Source organism: Gadus chalcogrammus, chromosome 16 (assembly GCF_026213295.1).
Source record: "Gadus chalcogrammus isolate NIFS_2021 chromosome 16, NIFS_Gcha_1.0, whole genome shotgun sequence".
NCBI lineage: Eukaryota > Metazoa > Chordata > Actinopteri > Gadiformes > Gadidae > Gadus > Gadus chalcogrammus.
Window position 1 is genome coordinate 8,798,544 of NC_079427.1, and position 26,349 is coordinate 8,824,892.

At 38.1% G+C, this 26,349-nt stretch overlaps 5 protein-coding genes across 5 annotated transcripts; all 5 read right to left on the reverse strand.

Annotated features, from left to right (window-relative positions):
- Nucleotides 1–3,283: 3,283 nt before the first annotated feature.
- On the reverse strand, nt 3,284–4,240 carry LOC130405351 (olfactory receptor 10A3-like). Its single transcript, XM_056610411.1, has one exon. The coding sequence runs from the start codon at nt 4,238–4,240 to the stop codon at nt 3,284–3,286; it is 957 nt and encodes a 318-aa protein (XP_056466386.1).
- A 6,185-nt stretch (nt 4,241–10,425) lies between these two features.
- On the reverse strand, nt 10,426–11,373 carry LOC130405352 (olfactory receptor 10A3-like). The gene has a single exon (XM_056610412.1). The coding sequence runs from the start codon at nt 11,371–11,373 to the stop codon at nt 10,426–10,428; it is 948 nt and encodes a 315-aa protein (XP_056466387.1).
- A 2,565-nt stretch (nt 11,374–13,938) lies between these two features.
- Nucleotides 13,939–15,001, reverse strand: LOC130406606 (olfactory receptor 1509-like). Its single transcript, XM_056612271.1, has one exon. The coding sequence runs from the start codon at nt 14,884–14,886 to the stop codon at nt 13,939–13,941; it is 948 nt and encodes a 315-aa protein (XP_056468246.1). The 5' UTR covers nt 14,887–15,001.
- Nucleotides 15,002–18,909: 3,908 nt separating this feature from the next.
- LOC130405353 (olfactory receptor 1509-like) lies at nt 18,910–19,839 on the reverse strand. The gene has a single exon (XM_056610413.1). The coding sequence runs from the start codon at nt 19,837–19,839 to the stop codon at nt 18,910–18,912; it is 930 nt and encodes a 309-aa protein (XP_056466388.1).
- A 3,514-nt stretch (nt 19,840–23,353) lies between these two features.
- Nucleotides 23,354–24,368, reverse strand: LOC130406612 (putative gustatory receptor clone PTE01). Its single transcript, XM_056612277.1, has one exon. The coding sequence runs from the start codon at nt 24,287–24,289 to the stop codon at nt 23,354–23,356; it is 936 nt and encodes a 311-aa protein (XP_056468252.1). The 5' UTR covers nt 24,290–24,368.
- Between the last annotated feature and the right edge of the window lie 1,981 nt (nt 24,369–26,349).

Below are 26,349 nucleotides of genomic sequence, written 5' to 3' on the forward strand. Positions count from 1 at the left end.
TAGTTGTCAAGCTGTTTGATTTTCCTGGAGTGAAAAATTCCAGGCACTCAGAGTTAAATTAAATTAAGCAAGTCACAATATCTTAGTTAAAACTTATTAAAGTTGGATATTCATCGCTAACCGCTTGGTATCTTACCTGTTACACTGGATAGTACTTCTGTCATCAACTGTAATTGATACCATGCATGTTCAGTACATTTATGTTCTGCCCATGCAGTGCTCTAGGAAAGTTATTTTATAATCATGTAATAACCAGGGAGACCCAAGAGAGAAAAACAAAATCAACAGACCAGGTTGGGGTGAACTCAGGTCAGAGGCTACCCATTTCAATAGAGCTACAGCTATGAAGATGAATTGGCAGATGGTCAGATTGGTTCGATTCCCATCAGAGATGTTATGTGTTACATCCCTGATGTCCGCAGCCTACATGTAGACATCCTTCTGTAAGATGGCGAACCCCTGCTTGCTCCTTAATGACATGTATCTGAATTCATGTTAAATTAATTTGGAATAAAGCATGTGCTAAATTAATTAATTGTAAATAAACAGATGTTTGACCAAATTAGTAAATGGGTGGAGCTGTTGGAACACAGGATAGACTCTGATAGGGTCTGGTTTCTAACCTTGGGAGAGATACCATATTTTGCGGCCGTGTGTCTATCCGAGTAGTGTTCACTGAACCTCATACTTTTTTATAGAATCCCTTTCTATTATTTAAATGTTGTTTTTAGGAGCTTTTCTCTTGATATGTATTCAATTTTTTATCTCACAAAAAAGTACAGTTTTTACCGAGGGTATAAAAGAAATTGTCCAAAGTTCAGACACATTATCAAATATTCCTAGATTCCTATATTTTTCTCCCTGTAGTTAACCTTAAAATGAATTACATGCGTGTCTTAATCTCAAAATACAGTGGCGTTGTTGAGCTGTAGAGAACAACTTCACTAAGAATCTGACCCTTAGTTCCAAACCTCAATATGCCGTAAAATAAACACCGACATGGCAATGAGTTTACCCTAGTATGGTAGAATACCATCCAAGGAGAACAAACATGCTTTCGAAATCATGTCACATTGCTGTACTCCAATTAAAAAAGTATGTTTAACGGAAGGATTATTTAATACTTTGCTTTACAACTAACATAGTATGTAAAATATGGCCAGTTCTATAATGCTACCGTTATGTAAATAAAGCTTACGACTATACCTTCACACAGAATTGTGGGAAAAAGTATGATTCATCCCATATTTTAAAGTGATGTTAGGCATTAACTTAACTAATAATTCTTATCTTATCTGTGGGATTGTCTCTGTTCATAATATAACTCTCTTAGCTCAAGAGAGGTCCAAGATCATTCACCTGTTCCCCCTAGTTCCCCAATATTTGATTACGGAGATATGACATATAGTAGTCACATACCCATAACTACAACAGACAACACTTAAATCTTGAATTTAAAAAGACAGCAAGATGGCAGAGCTGGATGTTTTTTTTTCCTCTCCGTTTTTGCTACCAGTTGTTGCTTTGTTCTGCCCTCAAGCTGTCACTGACATTATCATGACATTGACTGAAAAAGTGTCTTTCATTTTCTAATGGTACCGTCGCCCAGCTCATCGAGTTTAAAGTCTCTTTTATTTTTGATGCTTCCAAAAACACTCACTCTGTAAAGCGCTTTGTGTGTCTTGATAGTGTACTATAAAAATGTATTAATCATGTTTGATTATTAATAACTGTATATTATATACTATTTACTAAAGTAGTATTGTCAGTAACATTTTCAAATACACAGCCAGAATCAAATGTGGTAAACCTCACATCCATGTAGTTCTTGTTGATCCAAACTTGAAGAAGAACATATTTAAGTCTTTGGTGTTAATTTGCCCTGATGGCTGAATATAAACAGTTGTCCCTGCCACAGAGGAGAGCAGGATTAAAACCCACTTATTAAATTCTGTTCTCAATGACCACAAAACAACTGATATACACAGACTCCCAAATCCTCATATTTAAGGTCATATGTTTAATCTGAAATACATATTTATATTGGGACAATTATAACAAACACTAAACATATAATTTGTTTTTAAACTGAGCTTTAAGTTAATTATCACTTTAAATCGAATTGTAAACATGCAAGAAACCAATAACAGTCATCAATCAAATCAAAGTCATCAAAGTTAAATACAATTTGTTCATGCTATCTATTCACGTGTACATTTATATTATAATTAATTAGACAAATTGTATGTGTATGTGTCTAGAATGGATCATGCAAATAAACCATACCAGAAAATATATTTGTCTGTACTTCTACCTTTTCATCCTAGTTAGTCAAATTAAAGGGACCATGAATACGAATCAATAAGTTATTGAACACCTCTAAAAATAAAATATTATGTTCCGAATGAGGCTTTGCATTGTGAAACTATTTCCAGAAACATTTAGAACATAAGTCACCTTTGATGTATAATGTCTTGATATATTTCAACAAAATAAACAAGGGGCAATGGAATTGTATCTGGTTTAGTAGTTTATTTTTAAAGGTGACATATTATACCACCAGGTGTGAGTGTGATTAGCCCTTCGAAGCCGTTTTGAAAATCGGTGTCTTCTGACATCACTAGTGGCCATGTCCACCTAGATGTGTGCTGGATAGATCAGTCTACCAGCCTACCTAGTGGACTGTAGCAAACGTTGCTCATCTATCCAACAGACATCTAGGTGGACACGCTCACTAGTGATGTCAGAATGCCAAGATTTTCAAAACGGCTTGTAACTGTTGATCACATTCACAACTGGTGGTATAATAAATCTTTATTATGGAATCAGATGTCCCACTCACATCCAACATACACACACACATATGACACATTAAAATACATACTAAAAAATACTTTACTAAAATAGATGCAAGCTATCATGCCAATGCTTTCGAAGCCTTGATGTGAACCGATAGCCCATCGTAGGGTTGGTTAATAGGGTTGGTATAATATGTCCCCTTTAAGTCAAACATAAAACAAAGCGAACACAGACCATTTATTTTTGTTTTATATGCAATTTGTCTCATATGATCGTCAATCTATGCCTTTTTATCACTGTTATTGAAATAAGTCCCCAATTTAGAGAAAATGGGAAAAATTCTATGTTTTCGTCATTCTCCCTAAAACAAAACAAAAGAAAAATGTTATGCTCGGTAAAAAATCATGAAGTTGGCGTGTTTCATAACGTAATTCTCAGGCCAAAAGGCATCTTTAAAATCACATATTTTCAAATTCCATCTGAATCAGTGGGTTAACTGGCTCTTTAAAATTAATCTTTTAACCATTTGAATCATGTTTTTCCGCAGTTCTTTTGTGTTGAGCCCATATATAAGTGGATTGAGTACTGGGGGAAATACTATAAATGCTACACCCAGGGCCCTTCTCAGGTTTGGGGACACACTCTTAAATCTGTGAGCCATCACAGTGAGCATAATAATAAATTGTAAGAATATAAAAACCACCAGATGTGTTCCACATGTTTGGAGAGCTTTCCCTATCCTATCTGACTGCTTATTCTTCATACAAGTCAACAATATCTGGATGTATGTGTATGTTACAATGACGGCTGGTGCAGCTTGGACAAATATGATAGTGAATACACCATAGTTTCTATTGACGCTGGTGTCTTCACAGGTTAGTTTCACTAAAGAGGGAGCGTTGCAGAATATATCAACTATATTATTCATACATAATTTGAACTGTGTAGTAGTACACAACAGAACTCCCATAATAGTGATGATAGATAACCAAACGCCTACGATGGTTCTTATCAAAACATTGAACGTCAAGAGAGAGTGGTACCTAAGAGGCAAGCATATCGCAATATATCTGTCATAAGCCATCGCAGTTAAGAATAAGAAGTCTCCTCCACCAGAGATGTGAATCAACAGAGCCTGAAGAAAACACCCAGGGTAGGAAATAGAGCGGTCATTTGACACTATACTGTGTAACAGCTGAGGGAGAAGAGCAGTGGCTCCCATTATGTCCAGTATAGGCAGGTTTAACAGCAAGATGAACATAGGGGAATGCAAACTCTTTGTGAAGACAATTGTTGTAAACACAAGTATATTACAAAACAGAATAATTACATATGTAAGGGTCCCAAAAACAAAAGCAGGGTAAATGTAGCCAGGCGGTATATTTAATGATTCCATCGTCAGCTCCAATGCCCAGTGACCATGGGTATCATTTATTTTCATTATTGTATGGTTTTAATGGTCAAAGTATTGAATTTTCCTAGAGAGAAAAAAATCAAAGCATTTCAAGTTGAATCAAAGTTAAGTAAGTCACAATATCTTGGTTAACACTTAAAACAACTCGATATTCATTGCATGGTATATTACCTGTTATCCTTGATTGTACTTCTGTCATCAACTATAATTGACGCCATGCATGTTCAGTACATTTATGTTATGCCCAATGCAGTGCTACAGGACAGTTATTTATTAGTCATGGGAGAAGCAGGGAGACCCAAGAGAGAAATACAAAACAAACAGACCAGGAAGGCGGGCTGAACTCAAGTCAGCGTCTACCCAATCAGAAGAGCTACAGCTATGAAGCTGAAATTACATATAGTTAGGTTTCGACTCCCATCAGAGGGGTTCTGGGTTCCGTCCCTATGTCCGCAGGCTACCTGTAGACATCCTTCTGTAAGATGGCAAACCCCTGCCTGTATCTGAATTCACTGTAACTGGATTTGGATAAATTAATTTGCTAAATTATTCAAAGTAGATGGATCTTTGACAGTAGACTCGGACAGGGTCTGTGTACTTGGATCCATGTGTTGTGACGAGCGTTCTCACGGAACCCGCGGTGATTAGGGACTATACGTGGTGCGACACACTGCAGCCGTGTCGGTGTCAGGTCAATTCCTAGCACGCGTAATACAGACTCGATGACTTGCAAGTACGTACTTGGCAAGTCCGTACTTCAAGCACAGACTTGCGAGCACGCGAGTACGTACCTGCAATTGGAACAGCAGCGGACTCGATGACGTCACCACTTCTGCTCGTCCGTTAACTGTGCTACGGCCTCATTTAGGCATATACTGAACAATATAAACAAATGATATAAAACAAAATCCCAGCCTCTTTCATTTTCAAATAGTATGTAAATATTCTGAATGAATAAAAATTGAAAAGATATGCGTGTCCTGTCATGTGTATAAGCTATACACACACGACTTTATATATATATATTTATATATTATCTTATATTATTATTATTATTATTATTATATTATATATTATATAAATATATATATAAGTTAAGCTACAGTTGTGCGTCTTCTCCATATTGTCCGCCATCGTACTGCTGCAAGTGCGAAATGCATCCTGGGATTTATAGCGGTTGCAAGTACACACGAGCCACCTACGATGCATGCTCGGTGGTGAAACGGCGAGATCGAGCACGCATCAAGAACACTTCCGGGTTTTACGACAGTACTCGCTTGATGCGTACCAGAGAATGTCTAATATGAGGAGAACTGCCACTCGCGGGTTAGTTCTGGACTGGTTGCAGTAATAATCTTTGACCACGCGGGGCGCTCGTAGGCGAGTCCAGAATGAATGGGAGCCAACGGGGTTTTATCCTCAGAATCCACTTTTCTCACGATGTAATTTTTTGTCAAGTAATTTGGAAGTTGCTATCAAAGGGTGGGGCTAAGATAATAAACTCAGCTGAATATTGCATTTTTTAAGGTCACGTATCTGTTCTAAAAAGGCGTTAAAAACATGCGATGACGTCACACACTCAATAATGTAATACTGTCAGAGGTACTGCTTTACGGCAGTTTCTAAAGCACTTCCCTTTTCCCGCAACGATAACACCAGCTGTTGGAGGTAAGGCTTTTTTTTGCTTAATACCCTAGTTACAGAGTTTTAGTGAGCTAATGTAAAAAAAAGAAATGCTCGAATGTTTTACATATGTAGGCTATGTTACTTACAGAGAGTGTTTTTTCTAATCCTCACTAGTGCCGATGATAAAGCTTTTTTTTAGTAACGATTATGAGCCATTTCTTTCTCCTAAAATAGAAACCTGGATTAGAATCATAATTTTAAGACTGCATCAATTTAGTTTACATCAGTAAAGAATCTGCTAGAGAGCAGTGTTCTGTTATTCTCCTCATGCCTCTTCCTTTCTTGATCTCTACAGTCGGACCTTGATGCTGTGACAACGGACAAGTCTTCTTCCTCTGTCCTTTTCCCCTGCCTCTGTATGTTCAGTGTTGTTAAATCATTTATCTTTTTTTTTTATTAGTTACTGTTCTTATTGTGTTCTTGTTAGTGTGATGTTTGAATAAACTTGCCTGTTGCAATGTTGGTATAATGTTTGTATAATTACTGTTATACAACTGTTACTGTTTCAATGTGACCCAGACCATATTTCTCATTTAACAAACATGTGTAGCTTATAATGTGTTGCATGGCAGAGCAATTATATTCAATGGCTTAAAACAAACCCATCTGTAAAGATCAGTGAATGCATAGAAATCAATGACAAGTGGTGTAGATGGTTTTCCCTCTGTGCAAGGTCATTAGCCCAAGTCCTACAAAAAAATAACGACTGTAATAGCAGATGTTGAAGTTGTTAAATCGTTAACTAACCATTTGTATGGAACAATCGGTTAAGGTAAGTTAAGTGCTTGAGTCTCGACACTTTAGAGAATGTCTAGCACGCAACTTGAATAAGCCATGTGCGATATTACCCGGGCTCCGAAGTAGCCTAGGACCATTCATACAGGAGCAAGCAAGAACGTTACCTTTTTCTGTCCTTGGGAAACGAAAAGACGGACAATCCGTTTCCACTGTAAGTGCAGTTTATCATTGCACATTTAAGAGGCATTTCTTTTTTAAACTATCTTTATTTTCGAAAAATAGACAATGACAGATTAAATGATATTGAGCGGGATATTGACTGTATTATTTAAGGTGGTCATACCGTAGCCTACCTACCATGTATATAACACATTGAACATTGAACACAAGAAATGGAAGAAATTCCATTCATGGCCATGTACTTTCACCATACATACTATCTAAAAAATAAAAGGGTCTGCAGGAAAATATAAATACAGTACGCAAAAATTGAGTTAACACGTTTCTGAATGCTCTTCAGCTTCAGATGCCGTCAAGAGGGGTCTCTTGTCGTAATCAGTCGCAAGTCCGTCCCTGACTAATCAGCATTCATTAGCAGAATGCTAGCGTGTTTGGCCAACAACGGCCCAAACTGTAAGAAATCGAAAGGACATAAGTACTCACTCATTTGACTTTTGAACCATAATCTATATTGAACTTGCGGAATCTACAATAAAATTTGCGATATTTCAACGACAAGCAGGTGAAAGAGGCATAATTAGCCGTTTAGCGCCATAGACTCCCATTCAATCTGGACTCGCCCGCGATCACCCCCAGTGGATGTCTCATGGAACTACAACCAAAATCGGTACAATGGGGCGTATAGGGAGTGCCCAGGCTCTTCGTAGACGGGCTCTGTGCGTACTTCGAATTGGAACAGTGCTTGGGCAACGACTGATGACGTTTCACGAGTCCACGAGCACACGAGCACGCACAAGTATGCGAATTGAGAAACGGCCATGTGTCGGACGCCCCTCGGGACCAACCTCGGTCGTCGTTCACGGAGGTGCTCGGCTCGGCTCCTACCCCGTTCCGACGCAGGTTACTCGGTTAAGTCCCTCACAGTTCTGTATGAATTCAGCGTTGACCCCTTTTTTATTGGTTTACGAGCGGGTCAAGGTCCCTGGTCACCACTAAACCCGATGTATCTTTTGCCTTGGGGTCCGAGCAGCAAAGCTGCTTGGCCCTATTGTTTCTGTAACGTTTTGTTTTTTTCTCAAATTCTGTAAAAGTTATACTGCAGCCTATACCGTAACACCGGGATTCCACCGGACGCGTACACGCCGCGGAACGTCTGCGTCCTCTGCCCTGCGTCCATTCCTACCGGGCGCGTAACGGCAGCGTAGCGCTGCCTTGCGAGCCAGCCGTATTCACGCGAGATCACGAGATCAAGCGATAATCCTAAACCTAATGTACTCACCTTCCACTCCCAAAACTATTGCAATTAAATGCCACGCTTTGTCCTTTCTGACATTTTCCTTATAAAAAGGATGATTTGGTACATAAATTACTTCATGTTGCTGAACTTCGACAATGAGTCTCTCGTCGTCCATGTTGCCGACCCTCTGAGACGGGACTCTCTAAATCGACGCCACTTCGACCTGGGCGGGACTTTACGTCCTACGTCACTTGATATGGGTTTGCATGTGTGCGCGTAGCCGTTTGTCTCAGGGATCTGTGCACGAACTCCCTTGCACTACAGATTACGAGCGTCAGTGTCGTACGTGATGGAGGGTGGGTGACATTCCTACAGTCTGTGATGATAGGCTATATTTCTACAAATGACTTACTATTACTAGCGATTAACATGACGAAACAACACGAACTAAGCTAATATTAGACTATAGCCATACCAGATAACGCCATACCAGCTAACCCTAACTATTTATATTAAACTCTGAACCATTTTGCAACCGGCAACTGTGTGTTGGTGCGTCTTATTGCTTCCCACGTCTGCGTCTGCGTCTGCATCTTTCCCACTCCTGGCTAATAGTTTCAGCTTTTGTACTGTATATCAGAAATGATCACCCTGTACCACACTGCTGACTTGTTGAGGTTTTGTGAGCACTCACGCATTTCTCTAGGTATCTCAGGTTTCCTACTGGAGTCATCAAAACTTTGGACTTTGTTATTGTAAGAAATATTTCTTCATCATAAACTACAAGTTACGCAAAATGGCATGCAAACATCCAGTCCAATATGAAAGAAAAAAGTTAGCTTCATTAAGGAATCGAACCCCTTATCCCCGCGTTAATGAGTTGTTATCTTACCACTAACCCATCAGGTCTTAGTACATGCGATTCAACAGTTAACCACTTGACAATCTTTCAACTTCGGTTGCCTAGAAATTGTAAAGACAGTGATGTGTGTACATTGTGCGAGTATCCGTCACTCGCGATGTGTGTGCAGTCCAAAATTAAAGAAAAAACCTTGCATCACTAGGGAATCTAACCCCCAATCATCAGTTGGTCGTTGGTAACTGTAAACAAAGAGATCGCATTTTGTTTAACTGCTAACTAACAAACGGGTTTATGCGTTCACTGAACAAAGATTATGGAAATAAAAGACCACTTTTCCATCAGAAAAATAATCAGAACCGTTATTACCAACCCATAGACACTAAAGCCAAAACCTTTCTCACATGCACACCCATCGCGAGTGACGGCTATGCGCACACATGCACACCCATAGCGAGTGACGTGACGTAGGACGTAAAGTCCCGCCCAGGTCGAAGTGGCGTCGATTTAGAGAGTCCCCCTCTGAGACCCTTTGATTATTACGTCATGACGTAATAATGTTGATGTGAAGCTACATGAGCTGAGTATTGTGTTTTATTTTGAAAATTGACCGGATGCTCTAGTGGGTCAGTGGTGCATCGCGTTACAGTAATCGTCTTCTATTGGTTGCGCATGGTCAAGTCCAAATGCTTCCATAGAGGAGCCCTATATAAATGCATTGAATTATAATTAATTATAATATATATTGTTCACTATAGAATTATCATCAGTTTCCTTTTCAAATAAACTCTCATGATCAAATGTGGTAACACTCACATCCATGTAGTTGTTGTTAATCCAAACTTGAAGTAAAAAATGTAATTCTTTGGGTTCATTTGCTTGATGGCTGAATAGAAACCCGCCTCCCTGCCACCCAGGAGAGTGGGATTAAGACTCACTTATTCAATACTGTTCTCAATGACAACGAAACAACTGACGTACACAGACTCACAAATCATCCAATTTAAGCGTCACATTTTTAATATGAAATAGATATTTATGTTAGGACAATTATTACAAACATTAAACAGAGAATTTGCCTTAAACTGATCTTAAAATAATCAAATTGAAAAATTAGGAAAAAAAATAAAAGAATAATGAACAAAAACATTGGACACCTTCCTCACCTTCCTAATTAGCATGATCTACAAATACTATATTGCAAGAAATGTATTAATTACATCAGAAAAATTGTACGTCTATGTGTCTGAAATGTCCCGATGCGAATAAACCATACCAGGAAATATATTTGTGTGTACTTTCACCTTTGCACCCTAGTATGTCTAATTACAAAAGACCATGAATATTAATTAATAAGTCATTAATTACTTTGAAGCATGAAATAATATGTTTGCAATGAGACTGCATTATGAAAATATTTCCAAAACATTTAGGATGTTAAGTTACCTTTGATGATAATTTTATCTTTATATTTTCAAAAAGGTGCATTGGAATTGTGTCTGGTTTAGTTAGTTATTTTTTTGTTAACCTTGCTCTTTTAATGATTTTAATCATGTTTATCTGAAGTTCTTTTGTGTTTAACCCATATATAAGTGGATTGAGTACTGGGGGAAATATGATTACTGATACACCCAGGGCCCTTCTGATGTTCGGGGACACTCTTTCAAACCTGTGAGCCATCAAAGCGATGATACAAATGAATTGAAAGAATAAAAAAACCACCAAATGTGTTCCACATGTTTGTAGAGCTTTGCTTCTTGCATCTGGCTGCTTATTCTTCATACAAGTCAACAATATCTGGATGTATGTGTATGTTACTATGATAACTGGTCCAGCTTGGACTAATATGATAGTGAATATGCCATAGTTTTTATTGACGCTGGTGTCTTCACAGACTAGTTTCACTAAAGTGGGATTGCTGCAGAATATATCTACTATATTATTCCTACATAGTTTGAACTCTGTAGTAGTACCCAATGACACTGTAATAATAAAGATGACACCGAACCAAACAACAACGATGATTCTCGTCAAAATATTTGACGTCATCAGAGAGTGGTACCTAAGAGGCAAGCATATAGCAATATATCTGTCGTAGGCCATCGCAGTTAAGAATATGAAGTTCCCTGAACCATAGATGTGAATCAACAGAGCCTGGAGAAAACACCCAGGGTAGGAAATAGAGCGGTCCTTTGACACTATACTGTGTAACAGCTGAGGGAGAAGAGCAGTCGCTCCCATTACGTCCAGTACAGGCAGGTTTAAAAGCAAGATGAACATAGGCGAATGCAAACTCTTTGTGAAGACAATTGTTGTAATCACTAATATATTACAAAACAGAATCATTACATATGTAAGTGTCCCAAAAACAACAACAGTGTAAATGTAGCCAGGCGGTATATTTAATGATTCCATCGTCAGCTCCAATGTCCAGTGACCAGGGGTATCATTTATTTTCATTGTTGTATGTTCTTAGTTTTTTTATTTTCCTGGATGGAAGTCAGAACATGTTAGTTAACACTTCAAACAGCTCGATATTCATTGATAACCTCTTGGTATCTTACCTGTTACACTGGATAGTACTTATGTCATAAACTGTAATTGATACCATGCATGATCTGTAAATTTATGCTGTGCCCATGCAGTGCTCCAGGAAAGTTATTTTATAATCATGTGAGAACCAGGAAGACCCAATAGAGAAATACAAAACAAACAGACCAGGGTTTGGGGGCTGAACTCAGGTCAGAGGCTACCAATAGGATAGAGTTACAGCTATGAAGCTGCATTTACAGATGGTCAGACTGGTTCAATTCCCAACACAGAGGTTTAGGGCTCCATCCCTAATGTCCGCAGCCTACATGTAGACATCTTTCTGTAAGATGGTGATCCCCTGCCTGATTAAAAATGACATGTATCTGAATTCATTGTAAATGGATTTGGATAATGGCATCTGCTAAATGGCTCAATAGTAAATATATGGATCTTTGACAGAAATGATCCAAATTAGTAAATGGGTTGACTTGTTGGACAGGGTAGACTTTGACATAACCATGTGTTACAGCCATGTGTGTCTATCCCAGTCATCCTGTCAGGGTCTTACTTCATGTAATTTGTTGCTATGGTCCACATGGATCTATGTGTGTTTTTCTTCATATGATTCAGTGGATGTGGGGATGTGTACAGCGCTTTAATGCAAATAGATTACGATTATTTGTATTATTAATTGAATAATTAAATGTTAATAATCAGATCGGTTTATGAGTCTTGCTCAAGGCTGCTTACAGGAAGGTTTTAGACACTTTTAGTCTGTAACCAGAAACTTTCGGCCACTACTACTCTTCCCCCAACCCTTAAAACACATTTTTACTGATATACCTGCTTATTATTTACTTGCTCTATGTTTGATTCTCCATTTATTGTTAAGAATTCCAAAAAGCGTTGATATATGATATTTTCAAGGTAAATGATTCTGATTTGTCACAAACTACCCCATTCTTTTTTTTTTTTACTGGTTTTCTAAGTGAACCTTAATTCATAAAGACAAACCCAAATATATTGTTCAGGTGGGAAACATGCAGAAATTAAAAGCACAATAATTTCTGTGTAAGGTTGATGAAGGTCAAGTTTATGGGCCATTGAAGCGGTATTGATTAAATAATGTGGCTGATTGTTTTTGTTTGATTGAGCGTTATGAACCACGATACTGGTTCCTGGGGTTTTCTGAGGCGGACTTGTGATTGAACAATGCTAATTTGCATAATCATATTTTTGCATGAATCAGCAATAACCATTTTTAACAGAATCAAAAAAATACCATAAGGTTTGGCTTTTATGGTTACTTAACTGTCAGTTTTTACAATCGTTTCAAAGTCTTCCAAAACTTTCCAGGAACAGAAAATACTTCCAAGTGAGCATTATGGGTCCCGTCGGCAAAACAATTTACCATGTCAAACAAGGTCCGTGTTGGCCGCATCCCAGGTTTGAGATTTTTTTCATAAAATCGGGCAGGAGGCAGCTAAGGTTTGACCATGATTTATGGCGCGTTCACCTCGATTGGAATTATGGGGAAAACATTGTAGCAACATCGGAACATTCTCGTGAATGACATCTCATGACGCGCTTATGATTCTATTTCCGTTCGGCAACTGGGGCCAGATTTTTATCAACTGGGGCCAACAGAGTTGCCCAGTTGGTGACGTATGGTTTACTAGTGACGTGCATGAACATGGAAGAACGTGAAATTTTACTCAATATAAAATAATCCACCATCATATCACATACGATTACTGATTGACGTTGTCACCGTCTGTTGGCATGGACTTTGCCCAGTTTTAAACGTTGTGTACTGGTAAACCAGCTCTAGATAAGGGCAAGTGTAGCCTTCTATACAGTGGCAATACAATGTGCTTCTTATAAATAAAAGCAAAAGGCTAGTAAGGCGGTTCGAACTTGAAACTGATTCTACTAAGATCTGTTTAGTTCTGACTGGTATTCATGGGATAAAAAAAATCTGATGTGAAGAACTTTTAGATTCCCAATGCAGTGCACATGATCGGTCGCTGTCGGTAACACGCGTGATTGTCATCACTGACGAGGCGTCTCTTTATCACCAGGACCATGAACCGGTCTTTTTTGCGACCCTTGTCGTCACACTGGTAAAAAAAAAAAGGCCTCCTCATTTCCGGTTTACATGGTTCTATTCGATTTGACAACTCTCAGTTGTTCAGCTTTGGATTGGTTGATTTTAGCGCTTTTGACTCATTGAATTTCAATATCAAATAATACTATACTATAAAATACTATCAAAATGACTATCAAAAAAAGTCTGCAATCCTTGGTCTCTGAAAGTAAAAGCGCACTGACCTTTTGGTAGTGGTTTCATATTAATACCCCAAAAACTGTAGAGGAAGATAATTATGCAAAATTGGGAGGTAGAAAAAGAAAAATATAGGCACATGATAACAATAGTGTGGCTCTCTTTGCAAACACATTAATGATATTTGATGGCAATAATATTTTATCTTGTCATTTGTAGGCTAACCTCACTTTTTTAAACATTTTAATCATGCTTTCCTGAAGTTCTTTTGTCTTTAACCCGTATATAAGTGGATTGAGTACTGGGGGAAATATAGTAATTGATACACCCACAGCTCTTCTCAGGTATGGGGACACACTCTCAAATCTGTGAGAGATCAAAGTGGTGGCAGCATTGAATTCAAAGAATAAAAAAACCACCAGATGTGTTCCACATGTTTGGAGAGCTTTCCCTCTCGCATCAGCCTGCTTAGTCATCATACAAGTCAACAAGATCTGGATGTATGTGTATGTTACTATAACCAGCGGTATGCCTTGAATTACGCCAGTGAAAAACAAACCAAAGTAGTTATAGACCTTAGTGTCATCACAGAGTAGTTTTGTCATAGCTGGATTGCTACAGAAAATATCCACAATATGAGTCCTGCAAATTCTGAACCTGGCAATTAGAGAAAACAACACTATGAAAAAGAAAATCTCTGCGAACCAAATGGCAATAATGAGTCTCATTATAGTTTTCGGAATCATGATAGAGTTGTACCTAAGGGGCAAGCATATGGCGACATACCTGTCATAGGCCATCGCTGTTAGAAACAAGAGGTTCCCTGTACCATAGAAGTGAAGGAGAAAAGCCTGAAAGAAGCACCCAGGGTAGGAAATGGAGCGGTTCTTGGTCAAAATGCTGGTTACAAACTGTGGTAGAAAAGCAGTGGCTCCAATCATGTCCATTAATGGTAGGTTTAACAGCAGCAGGAACATGGGCTTATGCAAACTCTTTGTGAAGACAATTGTCGCAAACACCAGTGTATTGCAGAGCAAAATGGTCATATATGTCAGAGTTCCTAAGACAAAAACTGGGTATTCTTGGCCAGGCGGTAGGTCTAACGACTGTAGTGTTAGTTGCATAGCCCAGTTACTTAGTGGATCACTTGAGTTCATTGTTAGATTGCTTTTGTTTCCAAAGAACGAGCTCTTCCTACAAGAAACAAAAGAAAAAAAGGTTGATCAGTTTTTGCAGTTTGAGGAGTAATAATAAAATAATTTAACTGGGGCTATTAAAATCAACGTGATAATAACGCGTGAGCGCATTCTTATTTTAATTCGATTTGTTTGTTTTTTATTTAGAAAGTTATGCCCACAGACTGTCAACATTCATCGAATAATTATTTTTAGTTTTTAGTTCCACTTAATTTGCATTCAATTACACTTGCAGGAAGTGACACCCTGTATACAATTCCCAAATCTGTGGTGTTCCGTAAATGTCATATCCAACCCACACTGAGTGAGTCAATAAAACTCCCTCAAGATCACTTGGTATAGTTTTTGCTTATTGAGTACATTTGGTATGAATGATAATGTCTCATTCCATTTGATAATCTAATTTATCTTCAATTGGAATGGATTTAAAAGAGACATTTTAAAATTAGATGAATCATGAGTAAACTCACAATACTATGCTTGTATTCACAATTACAATTTTCAATCGTTTGACAGGCCTAAATATGACATAACATGATATCATCGAACTATAGAAGAAGGAGTCTGTCTTTCCTTCGATTTCTCGCAAACCATTCACCCGATCGATATCACACTTGACGGGTGTATTGCTGACGCCCCAATAAACGTAATGGTCGAGTGTGAAGTTGTTTGGATGAGCGGTAAACTTAAAAGCTGCAAGAAGCAATACCAGACGCCAATCAGTCGACCTGTTCAGAACACTGCACTAGTAACTTAAATAGTGGTAGATATCGAACAGTTACACCATTAGAAAACTCCTCAACACTCAGTGTGACACACATTGCTGAATACTTGCTCTCCTTCCACAAGCATCTTACCTCTACTGAGATGCAGCATTGCGGCTGCAGGGCTGATTGGAAGCTGTTTTATTGGCCTTTAACCAAAGGAACGCCCATTGATATTGTGACAAAGTGTTGCCTTAGGGCCAGAAAATTGTGTCTTGGGGCCAGTTGGATGGGTTTTAGGGCTAGGTAATTCGGTGTAAGGTCCAGTTAATTGAGGCTTTGGGCAAGTTCATTGGGGCTTAGAGCCAGTTAATTATTACAAAATGTGTTTCATCATTCAACACAATGTAAGGTATATTAATCACGAAATAAAAATAGTTGTTTACTGAATGTTGGATTTCCTTGCACACACACACATACTTGCATTCACACATAAGACATTAGTCTAGTATTGAAAGTATTACTTTTGTGTTACTTGTTTTGATTATGTATTAGTATTACACTTTAACAGCAGTATATTATCCAAAATGTTTCCAATATTTATCAAACCACTTTTCTTTCTTCTTCTTTTTTTAATAAAACAAACCCGTTTATTTGGTAAGGTCAATCTACTTTACTGTGACATGCTCCTTTGAAAAGTTGCTCGTGCCAGCCCCAAGCTACTGCAATGTTTTTCACACATAGACTTTTATTGCCCAGGCATATTGATGGCTGACAAACTGTACCTGTCGACTGATTTTATCATAACGTTTGACGACGACATCAACTCATATACCGTATTTTCTGCACTATAAGGCGCACCGGAGTATAAGCCGCAGCAGCTAAATTGAATGATGTGTACATATATAAGCCGCAGGTGGTTTAATGTTGAATTACCATTAGGGCTGGCCCTAATAAAAAAACAACGAATACTCGTTGGTTTTTCCGAGCGAATATTCGAATACTCGTTCCAGAAAAAAACACCATCAAATACAATAATAATCCATATATACTCCCTGGAACCGATTTTAACAGTATCTGCATATTTTGTTGAAGATTTATTAACTTTTGAACGTTAATTAGTAGGCCTAAGTAGGTTGAAGTTCCTTAGTTTTTTCTCCGTGAAAGCGAACAGCTGTTGTTCCGTTCCAAATCAGCTGTCCTCTGCCATCTCAGCCCTTACGGAGGGCTGTAATGCTAGTATATTATCCAAAATGTTTCCAATATTTATCAAATCACATGTTGTTATTTTTTAATGACACAAACCAGTTAATTTTTTGTAAGGTCAATCTACTTTACTGTGACATGCCCCTTTGAAAAGTTGCTCATGCCAGCCCCAAGCTACTGCAATGTTTTTCACACATAGACTTTTACTGCCTTGGCATAATAATGGCCACCAAAGTGTAGCTGTCAATTGATTTTATCATAACGTTTAACAATGGTGTAAAGTCACAGTGTTACCCATACAGGGACAATTTTTTTACTATTTAAAGTGGATGAGTCTTATTTTATTAATTCCCTCCCACTCTCACTCTCCGTCTCAAACAAACAAATTGACAACGGATAGTCTGTGGATATAAGGGATGCTAGAAATACCCAGAATCTCGAATACCCGGGTATAACCTCAACGAGTCCAAATATACACGTTCTGATATAGAATGATCTATCCAGCACACATCTAGATGGACACGCCCACCTGTGATGTCAGAGGCTGCACATATTCAAAATGGCTTGTAATGGCTAATTACACTTACACCTGGTGTTATAATCTGTCACCTTGAACCTGGATTATATACAGTCTAAGTGTGTTACACCAACACTGAAACTCGACTGGCGGGATACACTTTGTAAAGGGGAATGTCTAAATGCTGGCTTGAGACCAATGGGGGTGTCGGGGAGAACACAGGGTTGTCCAGTCTGAGTTCCAAGGTTTATAGGCTTTATTTCCCAGAAGTTTGAGCAGGAATGCATGGATGTGTGTAGGCATTAGGTAGGTAGGGGGATAATGTGTGAAGGTAGGTAGATAGGATAATAGTGTGGGTAGCTTAGGTGTGATGGGAATGTAGTTAATAATGAACAGAATAATTATATATGCAAGGTTCCCAAAAAAAAAAGCAGGGTAAATGTAGCCAGCCGGTATATATTTTATGATTCCATCGTCAGCTCCAATGTCCAGTTACCAGGCGTATCATTTATTTTCATCATTGTATTTTCCTTGTTGTCAAGGAATTACATTTCCCTGGAGAGAAAACACACTATCCTAGTTAACACTTCAAACAGATCAATATTCATTGCTAACCTCTTCATATCTTACCTGTTACACTAGATAGTACTTCTGTCATCAACAGTTATTGATACCGTGCATGTTCAGTATATTTATGATCTGCCCATGCTGTGCTCCAGGACAGATATTTTATAATCATATAAACAAGGGAGACCCAAGAGAGAAATACAAAACAGACAGACCAGGGTGGGGGGCTGAACTCAAGTCAGAGGCTACCAATAGGATAGAGCTACAGCTATGTAGCTGCATTTACAGATGGTCAGACTGGTTCAATTCCCATCACAGAGGTTCTGGGCTCCATCCCTAATGTCCGCAGCCTACCAGACATCTTTCTGTAAGATTGGGAACACCTGCCTGCTCCTTAATGACATGTATCTGAATTAATTGAAAATGGATTTGGATAAAGGCATCTGATAAATGGCTCAATAGCAAATAGATGGATCTTTGACTCAAATGATCCAAATTAGTAAATGGGTTGACCTGTCCATCTGTGACGCCGCGCCATTGATGACGCTCACGGTTACGCATGTTTGTGAGCGTCATCACTGACGAGGCGTCTCCTTATCACCAGGACCACGAACAGGCCTTTATAGCAACCCTTGTCGTCACACTGGTAAAAGGCCTCCTCATTTCCGGTTTACGTGGATCTATGCAATTTCACAACTCTCAGTTGTTCAGGTTTGGAGTGGTTGATTTTAGCGCTTTTGACTCATTCAATTTTAATCTCAAATAATACTATTATAAAAATGACTATTAAAAAAAGTCTGCAATCCTTGGTCTCTGAAAGTAGGAGCGCACTGTCTATTTGGTAGTGGTTTCATATTGATACCCCAAAAACTTTAGGAGCAGATAATTACCTAAAAATTGGGAGGTCTAAAAAGAAAAATATAGGCACTCGATAATAATAATGTGGCTTTCTTTGCAAACATACTAATGATATTTGATTGCAATGATATTTTATCTTGTCATTTGTATGCTAATTGATAACCTCACTTTTTTAAACATTTGAATCATGCTTTCCTGAAGTTCTTTTGTCTTTAACCCATATACGAGTGGATTGAGTACTGGGGGAAATATAATAATTGATACACCCAAAGCTCTCCTCAGGTATGGGGACGCACTCTCAAATCTGTGAGAGATTGTAGTGATGGCAGTATTGAATTCAAAGAATAAAAAAACCACCAGATGTGTTCCACATGTTTGGAGAGCTTTCCCTCTCGCATCAGCCTGCTTCGTCATCATACAAGTCAACAAGATCTGGATGTATGTGTATGTTACTATAACCAGCGGTATGCCTTGAATTACGCCAGTGAAAAACAAGCCAAAGTAGTTACTGAACTTTGTGTCATCACAGATTAGTTTTTGCATAGCTGGATTGTTGCAGAAAATATCCACAATATGAGTCCTGCAAATTCTGAACCTGGCAACTAAGGAAAAAACCACAATGTAAAACAAAATCTCTGCGAACCAAATGGCAATAATGAGTCTCATTATAGTTTTCGGAATCATGATAGAGTTGTACCTAAGGGGCAAGCATATGGCGATATACCTGTCATAGGCCATCGCTGTTAGAAACAAGAGGTTCCCTGTACCGTAGAAGTGAATGAGAAAAGCCTGAAAGATGCACCCAGGGTAGGAAATAGAGCGGTTCTTGGTCAAAATGCTGGTTACAAGCTGTGGTAGAAAAGCAGTGGCTCCAATCATGTCCATTAATGGTAGGTTTAACAGCAGGAGGAACATGGGCTTATGCAAACTCTTTGTGAAGACAATCGTTGCAAACACCAGTGTATTGCAGAGCAAAATGGTCATATATGTCAGAGTTCCTAAGACAAAAACTGGGTATTCTTGGCCAGGCGGTAGGTCTAAGGACTGTAGTGTTAGTTGCATAGCCCAGTTACTTAGCGGATCACTTCCGTTCATCATTAGGTAGCTTTTGTTTCCAAAGAACGGGCTCTTCCTAGAAGAAATGAAAGAAAAAAAGGTTAATCAGTTATTGCAGTATGAGGAGCAATATAAAAGTAACATAACTAAGGCTGTTAAAATCACTGCGATAATAACGCATGAACGCAATCTTATTTTAATTTGATATTTTCAGTCAACATTCATAGATTATTATTTTTAGTTTTTAATTCCACTTAATATGCATTAAATTACACTTGCAGGAAGTGACTACCTGTTTCAATTGGAGTAAGTGACAGCCTGTTTACAATTCCCAAATCTGTGGGGTTGCTTTTTTTAATTTTACTACAATTGTTGTAACTTTTGGTTTAGAATTGTAAAGTAACTGCCTGTTTACATTTCCCAAATCTGTTGTGTTCCTTAAATGTCATATTCAACCCACACCAAGTGAGTCAATAAAACTCCCTCTAAATTAATTTGTCTAGTTTTTGCTTATTGAGTAAATATGGCATGAATGATAAAGTCTCATTCCATTTGATTAATTTATTATTCTTCAATTAGGATGGATTTAAAACAGAAATAAAAAAATTAGATTAATCGTGAGTTAACTCACCAATAATATACAATTAATCGCGATTACAATTTGTACTTGTTTAACACCCCTTAATATAAAACAACATGATATCATCTAACTATAACAGAAGGAGTCTCTGTCTTTCCTTTGATTTCTCGAAAACCATTCACCCGATCGATATCACACTTGACGGGTGTTTTGCTGAGGCCCCACTGAACTGAAGGGGTGAGTGTGAAGATGTGTATGAGCGGTAAAAAAGAAAGCTGCAAGATGCAATACCAGACGATAAGCAATTGACCTGTTCAGAACATTGCACTAGTAACTTAAATAGTGGTATATATCGAACAGTTACACCATTAGAAAACTCTTCAAGACTCAGTGTGACACACATTGCTGAATACTCTCTCTCTTTCATCAATCATCTTACCTTTACTGAGATGCAGCATTGTGGTTGCAGGGCTTATTTGAAGCTATTTTATTGGTCTTTAACCAAAGGAACGCCCATTAATATTGTGACATGGTGTTACCTTAGGGCCAGTAAATTGTGTCTTGGGGCCACTTAGATGGGTTTTAGGGCTAGGTAATTCGGTGTAAGGTCCAGTTAATTGGGGCTTAGGGCAAGTTCATTGGGGCTTAGAGATGATTAATTAATACAGAATGTGTTTCATCATTCAACACAATGTAAGGTATATTAATGACAAAATAAAAATAGTTGTGTTTATTAAATGTTTGATTTCCTTGCAGACACATACTCGCACAAACACATTATAAATTGGTCTTCCTTTAAGAAGATTTACTTTTCTGTAACTTGTTTTGATTATGTGATACATTTTTCATGAAAAAAAATTATGCTGTAATGCCAGTATATTTTCCAATATTTATCAAACCACATGTTGTTGTTTTTTAATAACACAAACCAGTTAATTTTTTGTAAGGTAAATCTACTTTACTGTGACATGCTCCTTTGAAAAGTTGCTCATGCCAGTCCCAAGCTACTGCAATGTTTTTCACGCAAAGACTTTTATTGCCCAGGCATCTTAACGGCCACCAAAGTGTACCTGTCGACTGATTTTATCATAACATTTAACAACGCTATAAACTCACAGGGTTACCCATACAGGGAAAAAAAAATTACTGTTTAAAGTGGATGAATCTTATTTTATTAATTCCCTCTCACTCTCAAACAAACAAATTGACAACGGATGGTCTGTGCATATAAGGGATGCTAGAAATACCCAGAATCTCGAATACCCGGATTTAACCTTGACGAGTCCAAATATACACGTTCTGATATGCTTTATAGAATGATCTATCCAGCACACATCTAGATGGACACACACACCTGTGATGTCAGGTGCTGCAAATTTTCAAAACGGCTTGCAATGGCTAATCACACTCATACCTGGAGGTATCAAATGTCAATGTGAGAACCAGGGAGACCAAAGAGAGAAATACAAAACAGACAGGCCAGGGTGGGGGGCTTAACTCAAGTCAGAGGCTACCAATAGGATAGAGCTACAGCTATGAAGCTGCATTTACAGATGGTCAGACTGGTTCAATTCCCAACACAGAGGTTCTGGGCTCCATCCCTAATGTCCGCAGCCTACCTGTAGACATCCTTCTGTAAGATTGGGAACATCTGCCTGCTCCTTAATAACATGTATCTGAATTCATTGAAAATGGATTTGGATGAAGGCATCTGCTAAATGGCTCAATAGTAAATAGTTGGATCTTTGACTGAAATGATCCAAATTAGTAAATGGGTTGACCTGTCAATCTGTGACGCCGCATCAGTGATGACGCTCACGCTTCCACATGTTCGTGAGCGTCATCACTGACGAGGCGTCTCCTTATCACCAGGACCATGAACAGGCCTTTATAGCGACCCTTGTCATCACACTGGTAACAAAAAGACCTCCTCATTTCCTGTTTACGTGGATCTATGCATTTTCACAACTCTCAGTTGTTCAGCATTGGAGTGGTTGATTTTAGCGCTTTTGACTCATTCAATTTTAATCTCAAATAATGCTATCATAAAAATGACCATTAAAAAAAGTCTGCAATCCTTGGTCTCTGAAAGTAGTAAAATTACGCAGTGCCAATACATTATCCAAAATGTTTCCAATATTTATCAAACCATAAGTTTTATTCATTTATTTTTTTATTAGAACAAACCTCAGTTTATGTTGTAAGGTCAATCTACCTTACTGGGACATGCTCCTATGAAAAGTTACTCATGCCAGCAGCCAGACCCAAGCTACTGAAATGTTTTTCACACAGTCTTTTTATTGCATGGCAGTAGGCATGCAGGTATATTAATGGCAACCAAAGTGTACCTGTCGACTGATTTTATCATAACGTTTGACAACACTATAAACTCATATACAGGGACACATTTTTTACTATTTAAAGTGGAAAAATCTTATTTTATTAATTATCTCTCACTCTCCCTCTCGCACAAACCCATTGACAACGGACCATCTTTGAATATAAGGAATGCCAGTAATACCCAGAAACTCGAATGCCAGGTCTTAATCTCATTGATTGCAAATGTACACGGTTTGTTGATGCTTTTTTGTGCGTGCAATACGTCCCAGCCAATTAACTCATGAACAGGCCTTCATAGCGACCCTTGTCGTCACACTGGTAAAAAAAGGCCTCCTCATTTCCGGTTTACATGGATCTATTCAATTTGACAACTCTCAAATGTTGAGCTTTGGGGTGGTTGATTTTAGCGCTATTGACTTATTCAAATTTAATATCAAATAATACTATACTATTAATAATACGTACAAATATGTACGCAAAATTGGGAGGTCAAAAAAGAAAAATATAGGCACATGATAACAAAAGTGTTGCAAACACTGTGTTTGAAAACACACTATTTATATTTGATGGCAATAATATTGTATCTTATCATTTGTAGGCTCACCTCACTTTTTTAAGCATTTTAATTATGCTTTTCTGAAGTTCTTTGGTCTTCAACCCATATATAAGTGGATTGAGTACTGGGGGAAATATAATAATGGATACACCCAGAGCTCTCCTCAGGTATGGGGACACACTCTCAAATCTGTGAGAGATCAAAGTGATGGCAGCATTGAATTCAAAGAATAAAAAAACTACCAGATGTGTTCCACATGTTTGGAGAGCTTTACCTCTCGCGTCAGCCTGCTTCGTCATCATACAAGTCAACAAGATCTGGATGTATGTGTATGTTACTATAACCAGCGGTATTCCTTGAATTACGCCAATGAAAAACAAGCCAAAGTAGTTATTGAACTTTGTGTCATCACAGATTAGTTTTTGCATAGCTGGATTGTTGCAGAAAATATCCACAATATGAGTCCTGCAAATTCTGAACCTGGCAACTAAAGAAAACAACACAATGTAAAACAAAATCTCTGCGAACCAAATGGCAATAATGAGTCTCATTAAAGTTTTCGGATTCATAATAGACATGTACCTAAGGGGCAAGCATATGGCGACATATCTGTCATAGGCCATCGCTGTTAGAAACAAGAAGTTCCCTGTACCATAGAAGTAAAGGAAAAAAGCCTGAAAGAAGCACCCAGGGTAGGAAATAGAGCGGTTCTTGGTCAAAATGCTGGTTACAAGCTGTGGTAGAAAAGCAGTGGCTCCAATCATGTCCATTAATGGTAGGTTTAAAAGCAGGAGGAACATGGGCTTATGTAAACTCTTTGTGAAGACAATCGTTGCAAACACCAGTGTATTGCAGAGCAAAATGGTCATATACGTCAGAGTTCCTAAGACAAAAACTGGGTATTCCTGGCCAGGCGGTAGGTCTAATGACTGTAGTGTTAGTTGCATAGCCCAGTTACTCAGCGGATCACTTGTGTTCATCGTGAGATTTTTTTAGTTTCCAAAGAACGGGCTCTTTCTAGAAGAAATACAAGAAAAAAAGGTTAATCAGTTATAGCATTATGAGGAGTAATAATGAAGTAATATAACTAGGGCTGTTAAAATTAGCTAGGTAATAACACATGAACGCTATCTTATTTTAATTTGCTTAATAAAAATGTACGCATTAACACACATTCTTTTGTGATTTATCAAGGTTTGGCCCACAGAAAGTGAATATTTGTATCAGATTTCTTTTTTTCTTTTTAGTTCCACTTACTTTACATTCAATTACGCTTGCAGTAGATGGCATTTAACAATTCCCAAATCTGTGGTGCTTCTTATTTTAATTTAACTACACTTGTAGTAACTGTTGGTTTACAATTGCTCTAAGTAACTGCCGGTTTACATTTCCCAAATCTGTGGTGTTCCGTAAGTTTCATATTCAACCTACACTGAGTGAGTCAATAAATCTCCCTCAAAATCACTTGGTCTAGTAGTTGCTTATTCAGTACATTTGGCATGAATGATAATGTCATTCCATTTTATAATCTCATTCATCTTCAATTGGAATCGATTTAAAATATAATTAAGAAAATAAGTGAGGGAATTAATCGTGAGTTAACTCACCAATACTATGTGATAAATCGCGATAAAAACTCTTATTCGTTTGACAGCCCTAAATATAACACAGCATGATATCATCTAACTATAAAAGAAGAAGTCTGTCCATCCCCCGATTTCTCGACAACCTTTCAACCGATCGATTTCACGCTTCACGGGTGCTTTGCTGAGGCTCAAATGAACCAACAAGAAAGCTGCAAGATGCAATACCAGACGCCAAGCAATCGATCTGTTCCGAACACTGCAACTTAAATAGTGGTAGTTATTTAACAGGCAAAAGTACAGTGACACCATTAGAAAACTCCTCAAGACTCTGTGTGACACACATTGCTGAATACTTGCTCTCCTTCCACAAGCATCTTACCTTTACTGAGATGCAGCATTGCAGCTGCAGGGCTGATTGGAAGCTATTTTATTGGCCTTTAATAAAAGGAACGCCCATTGAAATTGTGTCAAAGTGTTGCCTTAGGGCCAGTAAATTGTGTCTTGGGGCCAGTTGGATGGGTTTTAGGGCTAGATCATTTGGTCTAAGGTCCAGTTGTGTGGGGCTTAGGGCAAGTTCATTGAGGTTTATAGCCGGTTAATTAACACAAAATGTGTTTTATCATTCAACACAAGGTATATTAATCACAAAATAAAAATAGTGGTGTTTACTTAATGCTTGATTTCATTGCACAAACAGACACATACTTACACGCACAAACTAGAAATGAGTCTTCCTTTTAGAAGTATTACTTTTTTGTTGCTTGTTTTGATTACGTGATATATTTTTCCTGAAACATAAATTACGCAGTGCCAATACATTATCCAAAATGTTTTTAATATTTATCAAACCATAAGTTTTATTCATTTATTTTTTTAATAGAACAAATCTCAGCTTATGTTGTAAGGTCCATCTACCTTACTGGGACATGCTCCTATGAAAAGTTGCTCATGCCAGACCCAAGCTACTGAAATGTTTTTCACACATAGACTTTTTATTGCATGGTAGCAGGCATGCAGGTATATTAATGGCAACCAAAGTGTACCTGTCGACTGATTTTATCATAACGTTTGACGACGCTATAAACTCATAGTGTTACCCATACAGGGACACATTTTTAACTATTTAAAGTGGATGAATCTTATTTCATTGAATACCTCTCACTCTTCCTCTCTCACAAACCCATTGACAACGGACCGTCTTTGAATATAAGGAATGCCGGTAATACCCAGAAACTCGAATACCCGGTCATAATCTCATTGATTGCAAATGTACACGTTTTATAGATGCTTTTTTGTGCTTGCAATACGTCCCCACCAATTAACACATATAGAAAGTAATTTAAAGGGGACACATTATACCACCGGGCGTGAATGTTATACACTCACACCTCATCTGCCCATGCAGTGCTCCAGGACAGATATTTTATAATCATATAAACAAGGGAGATCCAAGA